General features: G+C 39.9%; 1 protein-coding gene and 1 long non-coding RNA gene across 2 annotated transcripts in view; one reads left to right on the top strand and one right to left on the bottom strand.

The window, feature by feature from the left end:
- Positions 1-25697, top strand: part of KCNT2 (potassium sodium-activated channel subfamily T member 2) — a 286523-nt gene that overhangs the window by 76185 nt on the left and 184641 nt on the right. The window contains exons 3-6 of the mRNA XM_073358218.1: positions 4929-5028; positions 16835-16891; positions 18158-18206; positions 21523-21582. Coding sequence (XP_073214319.1) covers positions 4929-5028; positions 16835-16891; positions 18158-18206; positions 21523-21582 — 266 coding nt within the window. The remainder of the gene's footprint in view (positions 1-4928; positions 5029-16834; positions 16892-18157; positions 18207-21522; positions 21583-25697) is intronic.
- The window catches only part of LOC140916561 (uncharacterized), a 202387-nt gene that overhangs the window by 73963 nt on the left and 102727 nt on the right, over positions 1-25697 (bottom strand). The gene's annotated exons all lie outside the window — the stretch shown is intronic.

Below are 25697 nucleotides of genomic sequence, written 5' to 3'. Positions count from 1 at the left end.
CAGAGGTTAAAAAGAACAATTTTTCTCCCTCCTCCTTGTAACAACCTTTTATGTACTTGAAAACTGTTATGTCCCCTCTCAGTCATCTCTTTTCCAGACTAAACAAACCCATTTTTTTCAATGTGCTCTCATAGGTCATGTTTTCTAGATCTTTAATCATTTTTGTTGCTATTCTCCGGACTTTCTCCAATTTGCCCACATCCTTCCTGAAATGTGGTGCCCAGAACTGGACACAGTATTCTAGCTGAGGCCTAATCAGAGCAGAGTAGAGCAGAAGAATTATTTCTTGTGTCTTGCTTACAACACTCCTGCTAATACATCCCAGACTTATGTTTGCTTTTTTTGTAACGGTGTTACACTGCTCGCTCATATTTAGCTTGCAATCCACTATGACCCCCAGATCCCTTTCTGCAATACTACTTCCTAGGCAGTCATTTCCCATTTCATTTGTGTATAACTGATTGTTCCTTCCTAAGTGGAGTACTTTGCATTTGTCCTTATTGAATTTCATCCTATTTACTTCTGACCATTTCTCCAGTTTGTTCAGATCATTTTGAATTTTAATCCTATCCACCAAAGCACTTGTAACCTCCCACAGCTTGATATCATCTGCAAACTTCATAAGTGTACTTTCTATACCATTATCTAAATCATTAATAAAAATATTGAACAGAACCCGACCCAGAACTGATCCCTGTGGACCCCACTCAATATGCCCTTCCAGCTTTACTGTGAAACACTGGTAATTACTTTCCGGGAGCGGTTTCCCAACCAGTTATGCACCCACCTTGTCCTTACCCATAATTATTTCACATCTGGGGACAATGTATACCTTCAAATCAGCGGCACTGCTATGGGTACCCGCATGGCCCCACAGTATGCCAACATTTTATGGACGACTTAGAACAACGCTTCCTCAGCTCTCGTCCCCTAATGCCCCTACTCTACTTGCGCTACACTGATGACATCTTCATCATCTGGACCCATGGAAAAGAAGCCCTTGAGGAATTCCACCATGATTTCAACAATTACCATCAACCTCAGCCTGGACCAGTCCACATAAGAGATCCACTTCCTGGACATTACGGTGCTAATAAGCGATGGTCACATAAACACCACCCTATACCGGAAACCTACTGATCGCTATGCCTACCTACATGCCTCCAGCTTTCATCCATATCACACCACATGATCCATTGTCTACAGACAAGCTCTACGATACAACCACATTTGCTCCAACCCCTCAGACAGAGAAAAACACCTACAAGATCTCTATCAAACATTCTTACAACTACAATACCCACCTGCTGAAGTGAAGAAACAGATTGACAGAGTCAGACGAGTACCCAGAAGTCACCTACTACAGGACAGGCCCAACAAAGAAAATAACAGAACGCCACTAGCCATCACCTTCAGCCCCCAACTAAAACCTCTCCAACGCATCATCAAGGATCTACAACCTATCCTGAAGGATGACCCATCACTCTCTCAGATGTTGGGAGGCAGGCCAGTCCTTGCTTACAGACAGCTCCGCAACCTGAAGCAAATACTCTCCAGCAACCACACACCACACAACAGAACCACTAACCCAGGATCCTATCCTTGCAACAAAGCCTGTTGCCAACTGTGTCCACATATCTATTCAGGGGACACCATCATAGGGCCTAATCACATCAATCACACTATCAGAGGCGCGTTCACCTGCACATCTACTAATGTGATATATGCCATCATGTGTCCGCAATGCCCCTCTGCCATGTACACTGGTCAAACTGGACTGTCTCTACGTAAAAGAATAAATGGACACAAATCAGATGTCAAGAATTATAACATTCATAAACCAGTCAGAGAACACTTCAATCTCTCTGGTCACTCGATTACAGACCTAAAAGTGGCAATTCTTCAACAAAGAAACTTCAAAAACAGACTCCAACGAGAGACTGCTGAATTGGAATTAATTTGCAAACTGGATACAATTAACTTAGGCTTGAATAGAGACTGGGAGTGCATGGTTCATTACACAAAGTAAAACTATTTCCCCACGTTTATTCCCCTCCCCCTGCTGTTCCTCAGATGTTCTTTTCAACTGCTGGAAATGACCCACCTTGATTATCACTACAAAAGGTTTCCCCGCCCCCCTCCTGCTGGTAATAGCTCACCTTACCTGATTACTCTCATTACAGTATGTATGGTAACACCCATTGTTTCATGTTCTCTGTGTATATAAATCTCCCAACTGTATTTTCCACTGAATGCATAAGATGAAGTGAGCTGTAGCTCATGAAAGTTTATGCTCAGATACATTTGTTAGTCTCTAAGGTGCCACAAGTCCTCCTTTTCTTTTTGCAGATACAGACTAACACGGCTGCTACTCTGAAACCATCCATTTAGGTTGTATTTCCCTAATTTGTTTATGAGAAGGAGTATCAAAAACCTTATTAAAGAACAGATTTTTCTGTAATAAACCTCCAAGGTCTCAGTACAGACCAATGACCAAATGTCCCAGTTAGCGTTTATTTTCTAAATTGATTTATAGGAGGCTTGGATAAGGGGATAAGACTGTGAACTCAAAGGCCCGGTTTCTGCAAACATGCCTGCGCTGATCTTTAAGCATGCAAGTACTCCTTATGTGCTCAAAGTTAAGGATCTGCTGAAGTGTTTGCAGTCTTGGTGCTTAAACCACTAGTTCAAATTCAGCGCTGGTTAGCAGAACAGAAATGCATTATTATTTGATTAGGGTTTGATGGCCTATTTGGTGACAGGATGGTCTCACTTGATGAACATGTCTACATTGCACCTGAATGTCTGTAGTCTCTGCAGAGAAGTCAAGGACTTACTTTGCATGGGGACTGAACTCTCTCTGGGGGTTGTTCTAGGTCACATTTGAGGTGCATTGCAGAGCAACATGGGGGAAGTTTACATTGCTATTGTCCATGTGCTCCCAGATAATGTCAGGCACTCTAGTTACCTTTTATAATCAAAATATGACTTCATATAATGATTAAAAGTTGCTGAATTATCAGTAGGGAAATCAGGATGTGTTCCACATACAGATGAACATTTACAGAGCTAAAATAAAAGCACAAAACTGCAGATTGTAGACCTTTGCATTTCATTAACAGAAGGGCTAGACAGATGAGGCCAATACAAAAATGACCTTTATTCTCTCACCTCACCTAATTGCCTACTTATAATAGCCCAGCTGGCATAGCAGCTAGTCCTGCTTAAGCAGATTTCCCCAAAAGGGTTAATTCAGTTAAGAAGTTCTTCCTTCAGCAACAGTTCAAAAAGAAAAAAAAAAGTAAAGCTTATAACACAGCAATGAATACGCACATGCCCCAGCCCTCTCACCCTCTGGTCATATCCTCTTTCCTATCTCTTCTCCCTGCTCTGGGGAAATCAAGAGTCTGCTGTTAATTAGATTTGATAAGACAGCAGGAGTCTCTAGATAAATGTTGACAAGTCTAATTGCTGGTCACAGCTGTAGGACTTCTCACTGCTTGGGAACCTAGGATGGGGTTTTAACCCCCAGTTTACCAATGCCAAAAGGGTTAATCTAACCTTCATAATATGAAGGAATCTCCACAGTTAAAATAGCAAACAGTGCTCCATTATAAAGCCTTATTTTCTCTGTCTCTCTCATACACAGATTCTAAGATGTAGTTAAAGTAGACATTGTTCTGAATTTTTCTGTAATTAAGTATACTACTTGTTGAAGGTGGGAAGTGGGGAATGATTTTCAGAAATGTTAACTTTATGTTCAGTTTGGATGCAACTTCCCCCCAAAAACACAAGTTGGTGAAATGCATGGGGGCTCCAGCACTGGGCTAGGGGAGAGAGGGAGTTATGCTCAATAAATAGATTTTACACTCTGCTCTTAGAAGTATGTATACACACAAGGTCACATATAGGTATGGAAAAACATAATTGGGCCCTAACATGGCAAACATACAACTGGTTCTATTCAGTACAATGGGCCTATTCACATGCATAAGTGTTAGAAAAATTGGTGTCTTAGCTTACAATGACAGACACTAGTTATCCTATGGTTCACTGGTGCTTACTAATATCCTGCTCCTGCAATCAGATCGGTGTGAGCTCACATCAGTCAATAGAACTCTGAACGGGCACAACTGTGAGGATCCAAATTCAGGATTGGAGCCTTGGTCTATAAGTGTACAATTTACTAATGGTTGCTAATGATGTTGCTTTCTACTCATTGGTTTTTGCCAACAGTGTCTATTAGTATAATTACTGGTAACTTTATTTTTAATGTAAGTATTAAATGCAAAAAAAAAATTACACTTGTGCAATTAAGGCTATACTATCTTTAATTACAAGATCACATGCATATCTTTGGTCCTGATGCTGCAATGAACTCAGAGTCTGATTCAATGACCATTAAGTCAATGGTTCCATTGGGCTTCAGCTGGACCCTCAGAGCAGCAAACACTGTGCTTATGTCGATCCCCTTTGAGTTCAAAGAGGCTTTGCACAGGTGTGGGCATCTGCTCACATGGAAATTACCACCTAATTGGGGCCTGAGCTTGTAGAAGACACTGCATTATATTTGGTTACGTTGTTTTAGACCTTGTGTGCAGCACAGTTCAGTGTACACACACACACACACAGAGGAATAGAGTTAAAATTGTGCCAGGTATTAGTTTTTACATTTTCTGACTTTTGTGCCACTTTATCAAAACATTAATATAGTTTAATATTTTATACATTTGGGCAATAATAATACATTCCCTACACAAAGCTATTTCATAAAAACTTCCAAATATTAATATTTGAATACTTGTAGTCACAAGTTCTCTGACTTGAGTTGAAGGCATATCCTGTTCCTTTTAAGTAGTTTTACATTAAAAACATGAATTAAAATCTAAAGAAACTGAATTTGTATTTTCTTTTCTTTTATCAAACAGGTCTCAGAATACGATTGTTCAATTTTTCTCTCAAGTTATTAAGCTGTTTGTTATATATAATTCGAGTGCTCCTGGATGATCCTACACAAGGACATGGATGGTAAGATTTTCTTTTCTATTTGCCCTCTCAAAGTACTTCTTATATTGTACGAAACAGATCAATCATACTTGATGCTTATACATATTTGATGTTCTTCCAGCAGGGATTTGGTTTTAGAATTTATAGATGGTTGTGGTGCAGCATGAATTGCAAATCTAATCCAGTCTTTCTGAGTGAATAAGTATCCAATGAAAATGTAATACGATTTTCTTTCAATCAAAAGCATTTTGCTCCTTATTACGGAAGGTGCTTACTGTATATTTGTTCATATTGTGTAATAGTCTCTGTGGAATGATGTAGCTGTGCCACTGTCCGTATCTTTTTGACAAGTTACCGAATAACATTTCAGATTGTGTCATATACCTTATAAATCAATGAATAAATCATTGCCATATCCCAACTCCTCGGCTTGTACATCCTGCCACAGGTCAGGGCAACTGCACCTCTATTCCCTTTTTATAGTCCACCAAGAGTACCCACTCTCAGACTTCTGGCTCCTCAGCCTGCACCTTTCTTGGATGGAGATGTGCATCTCTCCCCCTCCTGACCAGGGTTTCTTCAAGCTACACAATTTCCTGCCTACACTGTGAGTTTCCCAGCATGTCAGACCATCTAAGTAGACCTGCTTTGCTTTCTCTTCAAAGGTTTTAAACAACATAGTTGCCCACTATTATAAGTTACCACACAGCTATTGCTAAGCTGCTTCTTATTTTTAATGAGAAAGCATAACAAAGAAAACATTAAAACAATAAAAGAACTCATACATGCTAAAAGAAAAGGAGTACTTGTGGCACCTTAGAGACTAACCAATTTATTTGAGCATGAGCTTTCGTGAGCTACAGCTCACTTCATCGGATGCATACCGTGGAAACTGCAGCAGACTTTATATACACACAGAGATCATGAAACAATACCTCCCCCCACCCCACTGTCTTGCTGGTAATAGCTTATCTAAAGTGATCATCAAGCTGGGCCATTTCCAGCACAAATCCAGGTTTTCTCACCCTCCACCCCCCCACACACAAACTCACTCTCCTGCTGGTAATAGCCCATCCAAAGTGACAACTCTCTACACAATGTGCATGATAATCAAGGTGGGCCATTTCCTGCACAAATCCAGGTTCTCTCATCCCCTCACCCCCCTCCAAAAAACCCACACACACAAACTCACTCTCCTGCTGTTAATAGCTCATCCAAAGTGACCACTCTCCCTACAATGTGCATGATAATCAAGGTGGGCCATTTCCAGCACAAATCCAGGCTCTCTCACCCTCCCCCCCCACTTTTTTCCGGGACACACACACACACACACACACAAACTCACTCTCCTGCTGGCAATAGCTCATCCAAACGGACCACTCTCCAAGTTTAAATACAAGTTTAACCAGAACGTCTTTGGGGGGGGGGGTAGGAAAAAACAAGGGGAAATAGGCTACCTTGCATAATGACTTAGCCACTCCCAGTCTCTATTTAAGCCTAAATTAATAGTATCCAATTTGCAAATGAATTCCAATTCAGCAGTTTCTCACTGGAGTCTGGATTTGAAGTTTTTTTGTTTTAAGATAGCGACCTTCATGTCTGTGATTGCGTGACCAGAGAGATTGAAGTGTTCTCCGACTGGTTTATGAATGTTATAATTCTTGACATCTGATTTGTGTCCATTTATTCTTTTACGTAGAGACTGTCCAGTTTGACCAATGTAAATGGCAGAGGGGCATTGCTGGCACATGATGAAATATATCACATTGGTGGATGAGCAGGTGAACGAGCCTCTGATAGTGTGGCTGATGTTATTAGGCCCTGTGATGGTGTCCCCTGAATAGATATGTGGGCACAGTTGGCAACGGGCTTTGTTGCAAGGATAAGTTCCTGGGCTAGTGGTTCTGTTGTGTGGTATTTGGTTGTTGGTGAGTATTTGCTTCAGGTTGGGGGGCTGTATGTAGGCAAGGACTGGCCTGTCTCCCAAGATTTATGAGAGTGTTGGGTCATCCTTTAGGATAGGTTGTAGATCCTTAATAATGCGTTGGAGGGGTTTTAGTTGGGGGCTGAAGGTGACGGCTAGTGGCGTTCTGTTATTTTCTTTGTTAGGCCTGTCCTGTAGTAGGTAACTTCTGGCTCTATCAATCTGTTTCTTCACTTCCGCAGGTGGGTATTGTAGTTGTAAGAAAGCTTGACAGAGATCTTGTAGGTGTTTGTCTCTGTCTGAGGGGTTGGAGCAAATGCGGTTGTATCGCAGAGCTTGCACTACCAGCACTCCCAGCTACCTTCGAGACACCACTGACTTCCTGAGGAAACTTCAATCCATCGGTGATCTTCCTGATAACACCATCCTGGCCACTATGGATGTAGAAGCCCTCTACACCAACATTCCACACAAAGATGGACTACAAGCCGTCAGGAACACTATCCCCGATAATGTCACGGCTAACCTGGTGGCTGAACTTTGTGACTTTGTCCTTACCCATAACTATTTTACATTTGGGGACAATGTATACCTTCAGATCAGCGGCACTGCTATGGGTACCCACATGGCCCCACAGTATGCCAACATTTTTATGGCTGATTTAGAACAACGCTTCCTCAGGTCTCGCCCCCTAAAGCCCCTACTCTACTTGTGCTATATTGATGACATCTTCTTCATCTGGACACATGGAAAAGAAGCCCTTGAGGAATTCCACCATGATTTCAACAACTTCCATCCCACCATCAACCTCAGCCTGGTCCAGTCCACACAAGAGATCCACTTCCTGGACACTACAGTGCTAATAAACAATGGTCACATAAACACCACCCTATACCGGAAACCTACTGACCGCTATTCCTATCTACATGCCTCCAGCTTTCACCCTGACCACACCACACGATCCATCGTCTACAGCCAAGCTCTGCGATACAACCGCATTTGCTCCAACCCCTCAGACAGAGACAAACACCTACAAGATCTCTGTCAAGCTTTCTTACAACTACAATACCCACCTGCGGAAGTGAAGAAACAGATTTATAGAGCCAGAAGAGTTCCCAGAAGTTACCTACTCACAGGAGAGTGAGTTTGTGTGTGTGTGTGTGTGTGTGTGTGTGTGTGTGTCCCGGAAAAAAAGGCGGGGGGGAGGGTGAGAAAGCCTGGATTTGTGCTGGACATGGCCCACCTTGATTACCATGCACATTGTAGGGAGAGTGGTCACTTTGGATGAGCTATTACCAGCAGGAGAGTGAGTTTGTGTGTGTATGGGGGTGGGGGGGTGAGAAAACCTGGATTTGTGCTGGAAATGGCCCACCTTGATTATCATGCACATTGTAGGGAGAGTGGTCACTTTGGATGAGCTATTACCAGCAGGAGAGTGAGTTTGTGTGTGTGGGTTTTTTGGAGGGGGGTGAGGGAATGAGAGAACCTGGATTTGTGCAGGAAATGGCCTACCTTGATTATCATGCACACTGTGTAGAGAGTTGTCACTTTGGATGGGCTATTACCAGCAGGAGAGTGAGTTTGTGTGGGGGGGGGGTGGAGGGTGAGAAAACCTGGATTTGTGCTGGAAATGGCCCAGCTTGATGATCACTTTAGATAAGCTATTACCAGCAGGAGAGTGGGGTGGGAGGAGGTATTGTTTCATGATCTCTGTGTGTATATAAAGTCTGCTGCAGTTTCCACGGTATGCATCCCATGAGGTGAGCTGTAGCTCACGAAAGCTCATGCTCAAATAAATTGGTTAGTCTCTAAGGTGCCACAAGTACTCCTTTTCTTTTTGCGAATACAGACTAACACGGCTGTTACTCTGAAACCTGTCGTACATGCTAGTAAGCTTACCAGAGATCACCCTAACTCCAGCAAGAGCTCTCGTAGGAGTCAGTCCTTCAAACCCTACACAGGCATTTTTCCTGTGATTACAAGTTCATAATAGCCTTGGCTTAGGACAAGCAACACTATGAATCTAGGAGTCACTCTTATACAATTTGAGACTCTGGTCTTCTCCTCTTGTAACAGATGATCAGCAGACAGAAGTTCCCTTCTCAAGGCAAAGGTTAAAAAGGCTGAGTTCTTGCATAAGTGGAGGGAGTATATTTGCATACGCCACCCCTAGAGGCTTCATGGGAAACTCACTCAACTTTAAGTGTTCATTCTTGCCTCGCACACAGTTTCAAATAGTCTTTTGAAGGTCAGAACACTTCCCAGGGTTTATGCTAGCTATGTCTCCCTCCGGAGATATTATGTGCAATCCCACAATAATATGTAAACATTTGCATTTTTAATAGAACGAATTCCTAAAATATTTAAACTTAATTCAGTACATCTTGGTTTAACTTTATACAGTAAGGTTTGTCTAGGACATTGCAGGAAATTGTCATCTCTAACACATAGCCATCATTTTAGAGGCATAGAGGGAGGGTGATTAGCAGGAGAGGAAGCAGGGACCATGCACTGGGAAGATGTGCAGAAGAACCTGAAGACCCTGCCTTGGAGAGAGCAGGGAGAGACTTGCAAGATGAGGTATCCACCATGCAGACATTCTAAGCTGTGCAGTAATAGAGTGGTGCTGCGGAGCTATTTGTAGCTGGAGCCTGACCCAGTAGCAGAGCTTTAAAGATATTGAGGTGTGAAGCCCCACTCCTGGCAACATCCTCCTACCGCATGTAAAACAGTGTTTCAGTTGTTTCTTTCTCTGCTTGGCTCCCCTTCTCCAGTTTATGAACCACAGCGATGGCTGAATGATTGCGTGCACACTGCAGCAGCTCTCTGATGTTGCTGCACAACTTAGGGCATCAAGTATCAGAGGGGTAGCCATGCTTGTCTGTATCCACAAAAACAATGAGGTGTCCGATGGCACCTTAAAGACTAACATTTATTTGGGCAAAAGCTTTTGTGGGTAAAAAACCCACTTCTTCAGATGCATGGAGTGAAAATTACAGAGGCAGGCATAAATATACTGACACATGAAGAGAAGGGAGTTACCTTACAAGTGGAGAACCAACGCTGACAGGGCCAATTCAATCAGGGTGGATGTAGTGCACTCCCAATAATTGATGAGGAGGTGTCTTCTATGGAGAAAACACCCATGGATTCTAGAGCAATAGCACAGAGAACCAGCTCTCTGGACACTTCACCCTACTAGCACAGTTCCCCAGTAGCCCTGATGTTCCTAGCTTTCTTCCCTACCTCCCAGTTAGAGCTGGTGGAAACTGGGATTTTTCCCTGTAGGAAACTGACTTTTTGCTGAAAAACACCAAACAAATATTTTGGCCACATTCTTGAATTTCAATTTCCTGATGAATGTCTTAGAAAAGCAGACACTTTTGCAGAAAGTGTGTAGTTAGCTGAAAATCCTGTTTTCCTTTTAAAAAAAGTTGATAGACGTTTTTGATCAGCCCTGCACCTAGTACTGGTGCCCCAATCACTGCAGCCATGGTGCAGAGAGCTGGGAACAGGCATTCAGCACTGGTATCGACTCCTACATGGATTTACACTGAAATCTGACAGGTTAGGGGTGGGGCAAGAACAACATACTGTGTTTCATAGGTTTCAGAGTAACAGCCGTGTTAGTCTGTATTCGCAAAAAGAAAAGGAGTGCTTGTGGCACCTTAGAGACTAACCAATTTATTTGAGCATAAGCTTTCGTGAGCTACAAGCTTTCCCTAGCTACATTCCCATCACATGAATCCCCAACCGCACAGGATCCTCATAGAGGGAAAAACTGCTGCTCAATCCTTCCACACTTCCTAATCCAGTTTCCACGACTTTCCCTCTCATTCATCAGACTAAATGCTAAGCAGAAAATTTGTGAACTGTAGCCTATAGGCCATATGCCACCGTAAATGAAGTCAGTTTTATTATTCACTTAATGGCAGTAGAATTGATCCCTGATAGGTCAACAGTGAACATTTTTAGAAGTTCTGATACTGGAATGTTTTATAAAAAGAAAAGCAGAAAATATTGGAAAAATTAAAGAAGCAGAAAGAAATAATGAGATGTAAACTAGAATCTGTATCTGACAAGTCCAGATCTAATAGAGTTAGTGTGCGAGCATAGCTATGGGTCACATTAGAATCAACATGATCTCAATTACAATTCAAACATCACTATTCTTTGTTAACTACAACACTTGCAATTTATGCAGAAACTTAGGGCCAGTCTACGTTACTGCTTAAATCAATGTACCACAGGTCGCTCAGAGGTGTGGAAAAAAAAAACACACCCCGCCAGAGTGACACAAGTTACCGTAATTTAAGTGCTGTCCACACTGGCGCTATGTCAGCGGGAGAGGCTGTCCTGCGTCTTCACCAGACGTGCTACAGTGGCAGAACTGCACCGATGTAGCGCTGACATTCCCTTAGAAAATTGCAAGTTACATCACAGTCTAAGGTCACAGTCCTGCAAAGATTCAAGAATGTGTTTAGCTACATGAATGTGTGTACAACAAGGAGTCCGGTGGCACCTTAAAGACTAACAGATTTATTTGGACATAAGCTTTTGTGGGTAAAAAAACACTTCTTCAGATGCATGGAGTGAAAATTACAGATGAAGGCATTATATAATGACAGATGAAGAGAAGGGAGTTACCTCACAAGTGGAGAAGCAGTGTTGACAGGGCCAATTCGATCAGGGTGGATGTAGTCCATTCCCAATAATTGATGAGAAGGTGTCAATTCCAGGAGAGGCAAAGCTGCTTTTGTAATGAGCAGCCACTCCCAAGCCCTATTGATGCCCAACTTAATGGTGTTAAATTTGCAAATGAATTTTAGTTCTGCAGTTTCTCTTTGAAGTCTGTTTCTGAAGTTTTTTTGTTCAAGTATAGCCACTTTTAAATCTGTTATAGAATGTCCAGGAAGACTGAAGTGTTCTCCTATTGGCTTTTGTATGTTTTCATTCCATACATTTGAAGAAGTGTTTTTTTACCCATGAAAGCTTATGGTCAAATAAATTTGTTCGTCTTTAAGGTGCCACCGGACTCCTTGTTGTTTTTGTGGATACAGACTAACACAGCTACCCCCGATACATGAATGTGTGTAGTATCATTGACCACTACCATAAGTCAAGTTACTTACAAATGTAAGTGTTTGTTTCGTGAGAGCCAAAGAGTCTTCAACTGCCACTCTAACTAGTCATGCTTAATGCTCTTTTAGTTCCGGTAATGACTATATTGTTATTTGGTTTTCACTCTTTACAGACCGATTGTTTTAACTATTGCCTATTTTTTACTGGCAATAAATGTATTATTGTTGTAATAGAAACAATCCCCCTTCAATCCTTTCTTTTCCTGACTGTCCAGGAGATCTAGCCTATCTTACTTCCTTGTCGCTATCCAGAGATAAGGGATGAGTGTGCCCCTCTTCTACCCTGCCCATCTCTATTGCAGAGATATAGGCTGTCAGAGTAATAAAAAACAGTCAATGAGATGGGGACATATTAGTGAAAGGTTCCAAAGATCCTGGTGGTTTCCTAGGATGGGGGCTGGGGGGGCAACAATCTGTATCATGAGCTCCCTACTGATTTTTCTCGCTCCAGCATGCCCAATCTGGAACAACATAGAAACATACTGTATATTTCACTCTGTCATTTAAGAATACATGCAGTTTATTTCATGATGTGAGTAATTTTGGTAAATTTATTATGTGTGTTCTCAAACATGGATTGAGCACTTTCTACAAGGTCCTTCAAGCTGTTAAATTTGAGTAGTTTGAGTACAAAACTTCCTAAAACCTAATTACAGTGCAATTTTTTTTTTTTATAGTTGAGTTATTCTCTTAAATCCCATTCCTCAATGGGGAACAGCACACGTTTAGGAGTTGAGAACAAATGTGTAATGTGAGAACAGAGAGATGCATGAAAATGAGAAATATGGATGGGGAAACAATTTCTAAATCTGTCTCAAGTTATAAACCAAACGTTTTATTTACATACATGCATTAGACATATTACTGTTGGAAAACAATGTATGCCCTTTTCAAGAAGTTAAAAAATACAAATTAATGTAGTTAGAAAAGCTGCACCAGGTGCCTTTTTAAAAGAAAAAGAAAGATCCTATAACTGTATTTGAATAATTTTTCTATCTGGTGTCGATTCTTACAACAATATGGTATAACATAAAGCTGAAACATTTCTGTTTTCTAGACCAGAGTCCAGTTTAAATTAATTCAATTTTCTAGTAAAAGGGAAACAAAAGCAAGAACAAGGAACAGATATTTTAAAAATTACTGATAGCTTCTGGCATGATGAAGCTGTTGATATTTTTGTATGAAATCTAATGAGTTTGTGATGCTAAAGGAGCGTACTGTAAAGCACGTGTAAGTTTCTTACTTCTGAATATGTGCTATATTTTAAAAGATGAGGTAGGCAGTAATCACCCCAATGCTCATTGCTTGAAGGTACCCTTAGATATCTCTGTATTCACATACAGCAATATATTTGTATGTTGCAAGCTATGGTAATTCTCCAGGCCTTGCCTAAACTACTTGTTCTTTGATTCTAAATATCTAATAATTAACCAGCCGGGGAATGCATGTCCCTTCACTCTGTTGTCACATTAGAACATAAGAACAGCCACGCTGGGTCAGATCAAAGGTCCATCTAATCCCAGTATCCTGTCTTCTGACAGTGGCCAATGCCAGGTGCCCCAGAGAGAATGATCAGAACAGGTAATCATCAAGTGATCCATTTCCTGTCGCCCATTCCCGGCTTCTGGCAAACAAAGACTAGGGACACCATCCCTGCACATCCTGGCTAATAACCGTCAATTAATTTATCTAGTTCTTCTTTGAAGCCTGTTATAGTCTTGGCCTTCACAACATCCTCTGGCAAAAATGTTCCAGGGGTTTACTGTGCGTAGTGTGAAAAAAGTACTTCCTTTTGTTTGTTTTAAACCTGCTACCTATTAATTTCGTTTGGTGACCCCTAGTTCTTGTGTTATGAGAAGGAATAAATAGCACTTCCTTATTTACTTTCTCCACACCAGTCATGATTTTATAGACCTCTATCATATCTCCCCCTAGTCATCTCTTTTCCAAGGTGAAAAGTCTCAGTCTTATTAATCTTTCCTCATTCGGAAGGTGTTCTATACCCCCAATCATTTTTGTTGCCTTTTTCTGAACCTTTTCCAATTCCAATATATCTTCTTTGAGATGGAGCGACCAGATCTCCATGCAGTGTTCAAGATATGGGCATACCATGGATTTATATAGAGGCAATATGATATTTTCGGTCTTATTATCTGTCCTTTTCTTCATGATTCCCAACATTCTGTTTGCTTTTTTGACTGCTACTGCACATTGAGTGGATGTTTTCAGAGACCAATCCACAATGACTCCAAGATCTCTTTCTTGAGGGGTAACAGCTAATTTATACTCCATTATTTCATATGTATAGTTGAGATTATGTTTTCCAATGTGCATTACTTTGCATTTATCAACATTGAATTTCATCTGCCATTTTGTTGCCCAGTCACCCAGTTTTGAGAGATCCTTTTGTAGCTCTTCACAACCAGTTACCAATCCATGGGAGGACCTTCCCTCTTATCCCATGACAGCTTACTTTCCTTAAGAGCTTTTGCTGAGGGACCTTGCCAAAGGCTTTCTGAAAATTTAAGTACGCTATATCCACAGGATCCCCCTTGCCCACATGCTTGTTGACCCCCTAGTAGATTGGTGAGGCATGATTTCCCTTTACAAAAACCATGTTGACTCTTCCCCCCAAAAAAATTATGTTCATCTATGTGTCTGACAATTTTGTTCTTCACTACAATTTCAACCAGTTTGCTCGGTACTGAAGTCAGGCTTACAGGCCTGAAATTGCCAGGATCACCTCTGGAGCCCTTTTTAAAAATTGGCATCACATTAGCTATCCTTCAGTCATTTGGCACAGAAGCTGATTTAAATGATAGGTTACAGACTACAGTTAGTAGTTCTACAATTTCACATTTGAGTTCCTGAATATCATCTGGTCCTGCTGACGTATTACTGTTTAGTTTATCAATTTGTTCCAAAACCTCCTCTAAGGACACGTCAATCTGGGACAGTTCCTTGGATTTGTCACCTAAAAAGAATGGCTCAGGTTTGGGAATCTCCCTCACATCCTCAGCCATGCAAAAAAATGATTTAGTTTCTCCTCAATGACCTTATCATCCTGGAGTGCTCCTTTAGCATCTCGATTGCCCGGTGGCCCCACTGGTTTAGTAGGCTTCCTGCTTCTGATGTACTTTAAAGCAATTGCTATTACTTTATTTTACATTACATATTATGTTATGTTTTGCTAAATATATTTCAACACACTATTTAAACTTGCTTCTCTCTACCACCCATCTGTCTTCTTTCCTCCTAGGAATTTCACAGATAGATCACTTTGTGTATGCTCACCAAGGCCCTGAATCTGCCAACTGTTCTACATAGGCAGACCCCTATGCCTGCAGAATCAGGGCCTAACCAACTGCTTGTGTCACATTCTTAGAAGTGCTGTGTTTTGGAGAGATTGTATCTGGCCATAACATCACAGTACTAACCAACGACCCACCATATGTGCTATTACGATGGCTAGCACCTTGAATTGTAAAACATATTCTGGGCCTGTTATTGTCTACAGCTTCCTGGTAGTAAGATCTAGGATCTTAGGATGCATTTTAAAAATGCATAAACCAACTACTGAGCTTGAGAGGGTTTTTTTTGGGGGGGGTGCTAGACAAGCCCCTAAAAAAAAAACCACCACCACACTTTGTGGCTTGTAAGGGATCAAACCAACAAAGTTACTGGACAAAACTGCTTGGTAAATAAGAAAGGTAGGTAATGGAGCCAAATGAAACTACCACCCCCCAATGGCAGTAGAAGGAACAGAACCTGGGAAATGTCTCTCTGTGGTCTTGCCACCCAGCAAATCCATGACATTTCCTTCAGAAATCCCCATGGGAGAAAAATACTGCTTATTTCTGAAATTACTTTTGATCAGCAGCTTCCCCCCACCCCTCATCAGCCAGAACTAGAATACAAAGGCATGATCAATGAGTCAATGGCAACAAGGATGGATAGGCCTTCCATGTGGATGCCATAAAATCCATGGGTTTATCTGAGAATCCTCCTCACCCTCACAAATGGAGAAACATGCCCACTACTTATATCTAGTCCACAAATCACTCCAGACCTCCTGAACCTGCATGAAGGGGGAAGAGAGTTCTATTTTCCACAGTTTAAAAGTTAAGGAAATATTTACTTTCCCCCTGCATGTAGTTGTGTTGGAGGGGATGGCTTGCTCTATGAATACAAGACAGGAACACACACACACATATATATATATATATAGTTGTTTTTTCTACACATATGCCACTAGTCTCTCACTGAAATAACCAGAGATTAAAGATATCCCTACTAGAAGATTAGAACTGTAGTCTGGTGCAATCTTTTTTCCTGAGATTATGGAAATTGTACTTGCCAGTGCTTCCTAAGCCTGCTTGATAGAATTACTGGTATTTTCAGCACTTCATTCATGCTTCATCCTTTGCAAGTACCCCATTTTTTTGTTCATCTCTTTAGATTTTTATATTAGATCACATTTGAAAATAAATCTTCTTAAAACAAAAAATCTGCCCTTTAGTGATGGGAATTTATGTATCTAAAATACACACTGAATTAGTTGGTCAAAGAGATTTGGCTTGTTTTGAATATCTCTTTCTCAGTGCCTGTCACAACTGCATGGTGTTAGATGTATTATATAGAACAGTGTTACCTAAAAAATTAACTCCTGCCCATTTCCCCCCCGCCCCAAATCTTTTTAAAATTGTGTTTCCATATACATCTGGACATGGGCTTTGTGTGTGGATTTGTTGACTTCTGGCAGCAAGGAATTAAACAGGGGCTGTTCCAGTCAAAACTACACACCGACAAAGATTGATTGGTGAGTTCCAGATTTTTTATTTTTGTTAAAAAACCTAACAGTGATCTATTTTGGGTACAAATAACCATATAATGTGATTTCTTTAGTGCATATGCAGAAAGAAAGTTATGTGCATCAATGAAGGATAAACAGTCCATAGTAGCAAAACTGTCTGAATCTTACAGCCTTTCTGGACACATTTGAACTATGTTGATGAAGCCATAAAATTCCTTCAGAGAATTTCTTACCCCACAGAATTAATTTCACTCAGTAACTCTGAGATCCTGGCAAAGAAACACACCCTTCCTGCAGGATTGGTTGGATTTTAAGGCTCCAGAACAGTGGGAACAAGTCATCTCAAATACCATGTCTTTGGAGACCCAAAGATGGGTTCAGTATTGTGAATAATTGCCTATATCTGGACAAGTGAATACCACCATGTTAGATGCAGAAGTCATGACTTCCAGATGATCAGGACTATTTGGATTCTAGACATTTATTTTCTTACTGAGATAGAAAATACATTATTACATAGTCTATGGTAGCACTGACCAACGATAACACATGCCTACTTTCACTGGTACTGTATCAAGAATGCTTTTTGTTTTGTTGAAATGGTAAGTACTTAATGAAGGAGGTGAATTTCACCAATACAAACAGTTTCTTAGGAAAAAAATCATAAATAATGGAGTTTTGCAACTGAAAAGAGTAAATATTTCCAGTTTCAGAACCAGTGCAAATAAATGTTCACTAATGTGGCTACTAGTTAATAAAACTATGCATCTGTACATAATAGAAAGCAAAAGAGAAAATACTGGCAAAGAATGTGATTAGATTTGTTTTTTTCTGCCACAAATTAATAGTTTTAAATGAAGGACAGTTTCCCTCTGCCTCTTTCAAATGCATACATCATATTATTTCCTCTAGTATCAAAGGACCTGAACTAGAGTTCACTGAAATCAATACTAACTTTTGATTGATTTCATTGACTGTTAGATTAGTCCCCAAAAAAAGTCAGTGACTGCTTCTAGGTTAGAAAGACAATTGGATTATCAGTGCTGAGTGACAAGTTACCCATATAAAAATATGGGGAAGTGATTAACTATTTTACACCACTCCAAATACTGATCATCTGGCTTTTATATTTAATTATGTTAAAAATGGCAGCTGATGCAAAGCCCATTGAAATTAATGGATATCAATCCCTTGACTTTGTTGGGCTTTGGATCAGCCCCATAAGCACCATTTGATGAGTGTCACATTTATTGTGTCATTGTGATTCAACAGGTCTCCTATTATTTGGGTGAACAGAAGCTTGCCTTTATGGGGATTACAGGTAATGTATAATTAGGACATTTTTAGCAATTATATTTTTATAGCCCACCTGGATTTTTAATACTTCTGAGAAGCTAATATATATATAGAAAGGGTAGCAAACAAAATTCTACTTCCTTGGCAGCCCACTATAGTTATAAATCTAAACAAATTAAAGTGACTTAAAGCAAACTCAGTTTCAACCTTTATATGATGTTAAGTGTTACACTACTCTGGAACAGTGGTTCCCAAACTTGTTCTGCTGTTTGTGCAGGGAAAGCCCCTGGCGGGCCACGCCAGTTTGTTTACCTGCCGCGTCCACAGGTTCGGCCGATCATGGCTCCCAGTGGCCGCGGTTTGCTGCTCCAGGCCAATGGGAGCTGCTGGAAGCAGCGGCCAGTACATCCCTCGGCCCGCGCTGCTTCCAGCAGCTCCCATTGGCCTGGAGCAGCAAACCACAGCCACTGGGAGCCGTGATCAGGCAAACCTGCGGACACGGCGAGTAAACAAACTGGCCCAGCCCATCAGTGGCTTTCCCTGCACAAGCGGCGGAACAAGTATGGGAACCACTGCTCTGGAGCATGTGTATTTATAGTAAAGTATTGTAGGTCAAGAGAATAAGAACGTTTTAATATTCTGTAAGTAGTTTTCCTTCGAACTAAACTGGACCCAATTTTGCAGCCTTTTCTAAGAGCTTGTCTAGCCCTCTCATCGACATAGTGCTCTCTACACCAGGAGTTAGGTCGGTATAACTGCGTTGCTTAGGGGTGTTGATTTTCCACACCCAAGTGATGTAGTTATACTGACATAAGTTGGTAGTGTAGACCACGGTTGAGATTATAAGGCCACATCTATACTGCCACTTATGTTGGCAAAACTTATGTCACTCAGGAATGTGAATATTCTAACCTCAAGTGAGAGAAATCATACCAGCATAAGTGGTAGTGTGCACAGTGCTATGTCGGTGGGAGCTCTCCTGCTGACATAGCTACTGCCGTTCGTTGGGGGTGGCTTAATTATGCTGATGGGAGACCTGACAGCACCAAGCGGCTACATAAGAGATCTTACAGCAGCGTAGCTGCATTGGTACAGCTATGCTGCTGTAAGCTCTCTACTGTCGACATAACCTGAGTTTCAACTTCTTTGCCGGAAGACTAAGCTCTTGCAATGGGTTCTATTTGGGATATACCTTCAATCCACAAGGAAGCCAAAGCTAGTGCAGAATATGGCAGTCCACACAGTAAGTGGAGAATCTTGTTACGAGTACATTACACCAGTGCTTTGTGATCTGCACTGGCTGCCTGTGGGTTTCCAAATGCAGTTTAAGCTGTTGGTTTTCACTCACAAAGCCCTAAGTGGTATCGGACCTGCCTATCTGAGAGATTGCCTTTCCTCACTGCTGCAGGAGAGATCTATGATGGCACTCAAATTTGATCATCCTTCCCCTCAGTAAAGAATAATGGATTGCTACTAGGATATTCTCTGTGAGGGGTCCTCTCTTGGCTTTGGCAGATGATCCCCATCCTGGTCCAAAATAGTCTGGATTTGTTAGTCTTCTAGGCACACTTCAAGAGGAGGGAGATATTGTTTAAGAAATGTCATTTCAGGTTTTCATTTTTCAAATCTGAATGGCGCTATTATATAGTTTATTTAGTTGTATTATGTGGGATTGCTGCTGTCTCTTGTCTGTTATATGGCTTGTCTTTTAAGTAGGTGCCTTTCTGGTTTCTAATCTAAAATAAATAAAAAGTTATGGGATTTCAGGTGCTCAGCACATTGGAATCAGGCCCATAGTTATTAAACTTTCTGAAAATAAGCTATTGCTTTGCATTAAGTTAATAAGCTATTGCTTTGAATTAAGTTAAGAGCAAAACTTTGAAGATAGTTGTGGGAGTTCTCCCTAAATAATTCATTTTTCTATTAAGGATTCCTGAACCATCTAGTATAATTATGGTATTATATTTTTGCACTACGCTCAGTACAAATATGTTATGGTGAATTCTATCTCTGTGTAATACAGTTGTTTATTAAAGCAACATTTCTCTGATGGAGATAACTTTTGAATATTTGTTTAAAATACGCAATCTGAGCAAATAAAGTTTGACGTAGACATCTAGATTACTTTCTATATTTATCTTAAGCTGTTGAGACATAGCCTTAATAGTTTATGGTGCTGGTTTTCGACTTATTCTTATACTGTAAACCTATGCTAGTCAATGAACACAGGAAGATAGATATAAACACAAAATAGGAGGAGATATATATTATATACAAAATGTTATATAGTAACAGCAAACTAAATTCCACTTTTATGCAAGATAAAAAACTTCACTTTAGCTGGAGCAATGCTAACTACTGTAAGAGTGAAATGTTTTTGTGATTTTTTAAAATATATTTTCTAATTCACACCATCTATTTTGAATCTTGATAATGTAATTTCTAATTTCAAGTGCAAGTAGTACAGGATGTTAAGCTTTCATTAGTAGTGAGCATTAATTTTAAATTAGGAATAGAGACTAATTTGATTCCAGACTCCAGATTAAGTTATACAAATGTATAAATAGTAAAATTTTTAATGTAATGTATGCACAAGCTTAAGCTGGTTTTGTGATTAGTTTTAAAAGACATTGTGGAGTATATATGCAATGTGTCAACCAAATAGATATTTACTAGTTTAAGACAGGTCACTGACCTTGTATATATGCCCATTAGTTCAACACAAACTGATTTAAACAATGCAATTTACCATCTCTCTTTTGCAGTGTTTTAAGACTTTTGGGGAGGGGGGGTTATAATTATGACCCACACACACTAAGAAAAATAACATTTCAGTGTAATGTTTGGAAAAGGTCATGACTCCCTCCCACAATTTGTCTTATTTTTTAAACACATTCCTTATACTTTGTCATCTCAAAATGGGACAAGTCCTGGAAGTTGCCAAAAGCCTGCCAGTTGCAGCATGGCACAGAGACAGGTTGCTTTTATTTGACCTTCCCTAAAAATCCATGGAGAGACCATTCTGGAGACCTTCTAAAACAATATTCATGGAGGAGATTTTGAGGGCAGCGCCTAGCAGACAACAGGACTTAGGACAAGTGCAGGGTGTAAATACTAATGGATCATTCATCAGGAACAGGGCTTTTTTCAGCACATACTGTGATAAGAGGTTTTAAGATTAGAACTAAGCTTTAGTGCTTAAAGATAGGTTGAGAAGAGTTCTTCACCATAGATCAGCTAGTTTTATCTTTAAACTTTCAATTTAATTCTTCAGGTCCTTTTTGCTTTAATTACATTACTAACTCTACATTAACATATATATTTATATATCATTATGTTAGGTTTCAGTGGCTTTGATAAGTCTGTTTGAAACAATGCTGCTGGGTTATCTGAGCTACAAGGTAAGGCCTATTGGATTTATTCTTTGGAATCAATTCTCCATTTGATAGATTTCTCTTAATGCTAAGGGGAGTTTACACATGCTCATTGACAAGAGACAAGATCCCTTTGTAAGGCAGTTTACTACTTACAGGTTGACTGAAAGATAAAAATGATTATCTTTCAATTACCTGTGACTAATTGGTCAAGAAAAATGTTACTTATAATTACACTGAAGTGCATGACTCATTCATGATTTATGAAGTTTACGATGGGTCTGAATCAAAGCCCATGAAGTCAATGGCAGTCTTTTCATTGACTTCAGTGAGGTTTTAATCAGCCCCAATGCTTACTTAAGAAAAGCTGTAGAGGACTGAGAAATATCATGGTACCAAAAAGGTGAAGGAAGAAATAGGCGTCCAGATGCTCAGCTAATGTAAATCGCCTCCCCCCCAATCAAATTTAGTGACACTAGTTCAATTTACACCAGCTGAGGACCTGACAAGTAGCACTGTATAGATTTGTAATGAATATAGATTTGCCAAAATAGGGCAACAATTTGGGGGCAAATTACTGACGTCTTTTTTCTGAAGATGTGTTATCTACATCTCCCAACAGGTGCCAAGGTCATTCAGGAAATGGTGTTGATTCAGCAATTCCTTCTGATGCTGGATTGGCATTAGGGAGCACTGTGCTGTTGGAAAGGCTATCTTTCATGAAAATGAAAGCCATGGTCTTGACTGCTTTTACTTCATTACAAATCAGACAGCACTTTTCAGAAGAATGGGAGTGTTAGGTGTTACATTCTAATTTGGACGATTGCACTCTGCTAATTTAAATGTTCACAACCTTTTATTTGGATAGTGTATTCTTCTCTACTTCCTGCCCTAAGCCACTGGATAGGCTTGCAGTTAACAGTAAAAAAAATATATATATATATATATATATATATATATATATATATATATATATATATAAATAAATAAAACTTTCATTCCAGCTGGGCTGCATTTTATTAGTGGATGAAGTGATAAACTTTATTACAAGGAGGAGGGAGAAAAGTTATTCTCCATAGCCTCTGAGGATAGGACAAGAAGCAATGGGCTTAAATTGCAGCAAGGGCAGTTTAGGTTGGACATTAGGAAAAATTTCCTAATTGTCAGGGTGCTTAAGCACTGGAATAAGTTGCCCAGGGAGGCTGTGGAATCTCCATCATTGGAGATTTTTAAGAGCAGGTTAGACAAACACTGTCAGGGATGGTCTACATGAAACTTAGTCCTACCACGAGTGCAGGGGACTAGATTAGATGACCTCTCTAGGTCGCTTCCAGTCCTATGAGTCTATGATTTATGTACATCCAAAGTATTCAGGGAGCCTTTGGAATGAAAAGCTGTAAATAGGCACCTTGCCTCAGATCCACAAAGGTATTTAGGCCCCTAACTTCCATTTATGTCCAAGAAGTTAGGAGATTAAATACCTTTGTGGATCTGGGCCTTTGGTACTTTTGAAAATCCCACTAGGCATCTTTGTTTAATTGTCTAAATACCTTTTGAAAATCTGCTCCTTTGGCCTAGCAATGCCGAACAGAGCAATGCCTAAATACCTTTGAAAATCTGTGACTAAAATTATTGCAAGAGGCAATTGAAGAAAGTAAATGTAAAGGCAAGAGAGGCCTACCTTTGTGTCTGGGCTTAAATGGTATAATGCAAAAGCAGAAAGTCTGACAGATCTATAGAGGATGGCATATTGTCTCAAACAGCCTTTCTTGTTTCTCAAATGTATTAGGTATCAAAATAATCAGAGCAGAGGACAGGAAGTCAGAAATCTTGAGTTTCACTTACAATTCTTCTACTGCCTCTCTGTGTTGGTTAGAGACAATTTTCAAAGGTGTCATTTGGCGGGGGGGTATAATCATATCTCTATGGTCTTATTTTTCCAATATGTGGAGTACCCTCAACTCTCTCTGACATCAGTTCAAGTTGTTGCTGCACAATCTCTCTGGAAAACTTTTTAAAAAAAAATCAGGGTCCAGTTATCTGAAATTGGGCACTCAGGAATCGAGGCACACACAATTAGAGGGCAATTTTGAAAATATGGGGCCATATTTGTCTGCACCTCAGCTATTCCAACTCTAAACTAGGGATCTTTGCAAAATGCTTTGAGATCTGCTGATGAATGCAAGAACAAACTATTATACATTTGTCTTTGTTTTTTTCCTTAAAATGTCAAGTTCTCATTAGTTATATTTTTCTAATGTTTTGGTCAGAATTTCCTCACATAATTTGCCCTTTAATTTTTATTATGTGCTATTACAGTGAATTGTAAGAAGTCTGCATTTTGAGCTGTTTTGATAAAACAGTAAAATAAATGTCACCAAACAAAACAAGAAAAGGCTTTATTTTAAAAGTTTAAATATCTCATTGTGTGAAATGAGAGCATTTTGTGCTTTTAGTCTATGAGTCAACGGTATTTAATAACTAGTCAATCCATCAGAGTCACAGAGTAATAGTTTATTATACTTATCAAGTGATGATTGCCAGAAATGTTTTTCAAAGAGTGTAACATTTTTAATAATCTTAAAACTGGCTACTAAATTATACCTGATAAAAAGCAGCTAGTACTGTTTATATAAATTAGGCATTGTCCATTATAAATATAAGTCTCTTGGTGGAAAAAATAGTACAATGAAAAACAACTGGTGCCAACATACTGTTTATAAAGCAATGCCACTTTTCATTCTAAAGTTATTGGGCCAGATTTTCTAGGGCCTTGAACTTGTGTAGTTTACACCTGTGCAAACTTTATATACATAACTATTTTATCTAGCATTTTATCCCTACGCCTACTTTGCTTTTAAATGAGTACACAAAAGCAATGGTGAATCAGTTCCCTAAAGTAGTTCTTTATATCCCTGGAAAGTGGGTATAAAAATGCCATCCTGTTTTGGTAGCAATTTATATCCACTTTACAAGTATAGTAAATTACTATGCAGAAGAATGTCCATATTGAGTCAGACCAACGATTCATTTGGCCCAGTATCTTTTCTTCCAACAACAGCCAATGCCAGGTGCTTCAGAAGAAATGAACAGATCAGGGCAATCATCAACTGATCCATCCTGTTGTCCACTGCCACCTTTTGGCAGTCAGAGGCTTAGGGGCACCCAGAGCATGGGGTTGCATCCCTGACCATCTTGGTTAATAGCTATTAATGGATCTATCCTCTATGAACTTATCAAATTCTTTTTTGAACTAGTAATAGTTTGGCTCTCACAACATCCCCTGGCAATGAGTTCCGCATGGTACAGGTCAGTGGAGAATCAGTCCCATAGGATCAGATAATGAGAAGTTGTACATTTCCTGAAGTGATTATTTTTATATCAGAGATCTGCATGGAGGCTAACCGTCCTACTTGATCTATTAACTTTAGGGCAGGTCTCTCACAATAATATACATATCTGCTCCCCATAACACTGTCTGCCAGACCCAAGACAGATCCTGTGTGATAGGACACAAGCTTTGTTCCAACAAGATTGAGAACCAGGTAGCAGCAGGATCTGCATGTCCAGAATCCCAAATAAAGAACTTCGTTTGTGTTTAATACACTTGTCCATCACAAGAGAGAAAAAAGGACACACTACCAATACAGTGAAATCTGTAGCAGCTGATCATCCTTTGTTAGGAAGCATAAAGAGAAGTCCCCTAGACAGGAAAATAAGCGAAGATATTTGTTCAGTAGGAATACATGGTGGGTGAGTTTATAATGAATTAAAAAATTGAAATTCAAATTTCATTTATTTTTTATTGTGCCCACAGTTAAATACAACCACAGCCTTTAATCATCCTTCTTCCATCACTTCTGTGTACATTTACCACACAGAACATTTAAAACTATCCAACTATAGTCTCATTCATCTGTCAAAATACAATTCTTCTGGCACTATAGCAGCAGTGGCTTCTGGAGATGAAGGTGTGTGTGGGGTGGGGGGGTGGGAGAAGAGATTAGAGAATTTCCTTTTTGCACAACAAAGCTTGTATTTAGCATTCAGTGACTGAGTCCAAAGATAGAATAATGAGGATTAATTAATTTGTTGAAATAAATGTCAGATCATTTATGTCTATTTTTAATTTATCCTACTAC

Source organism: Lepidochelys kempii, chromosome 8, assembly GCF_965140265.1.
Source record: "Lepidochelys kempii isolate rLepKem1 chromosome 8, rLepKem1.hap2, whole genome shotgun sequence".
Lineage (NCBI taxonomy): Eukaryota > Metazoa > Chordata > Testudines > Cheloniidae > Lepidochelys > Lepidochelys kempii.
This window is presented reverse-complemented; position numbering and strand designations above follow the sequence as displayed.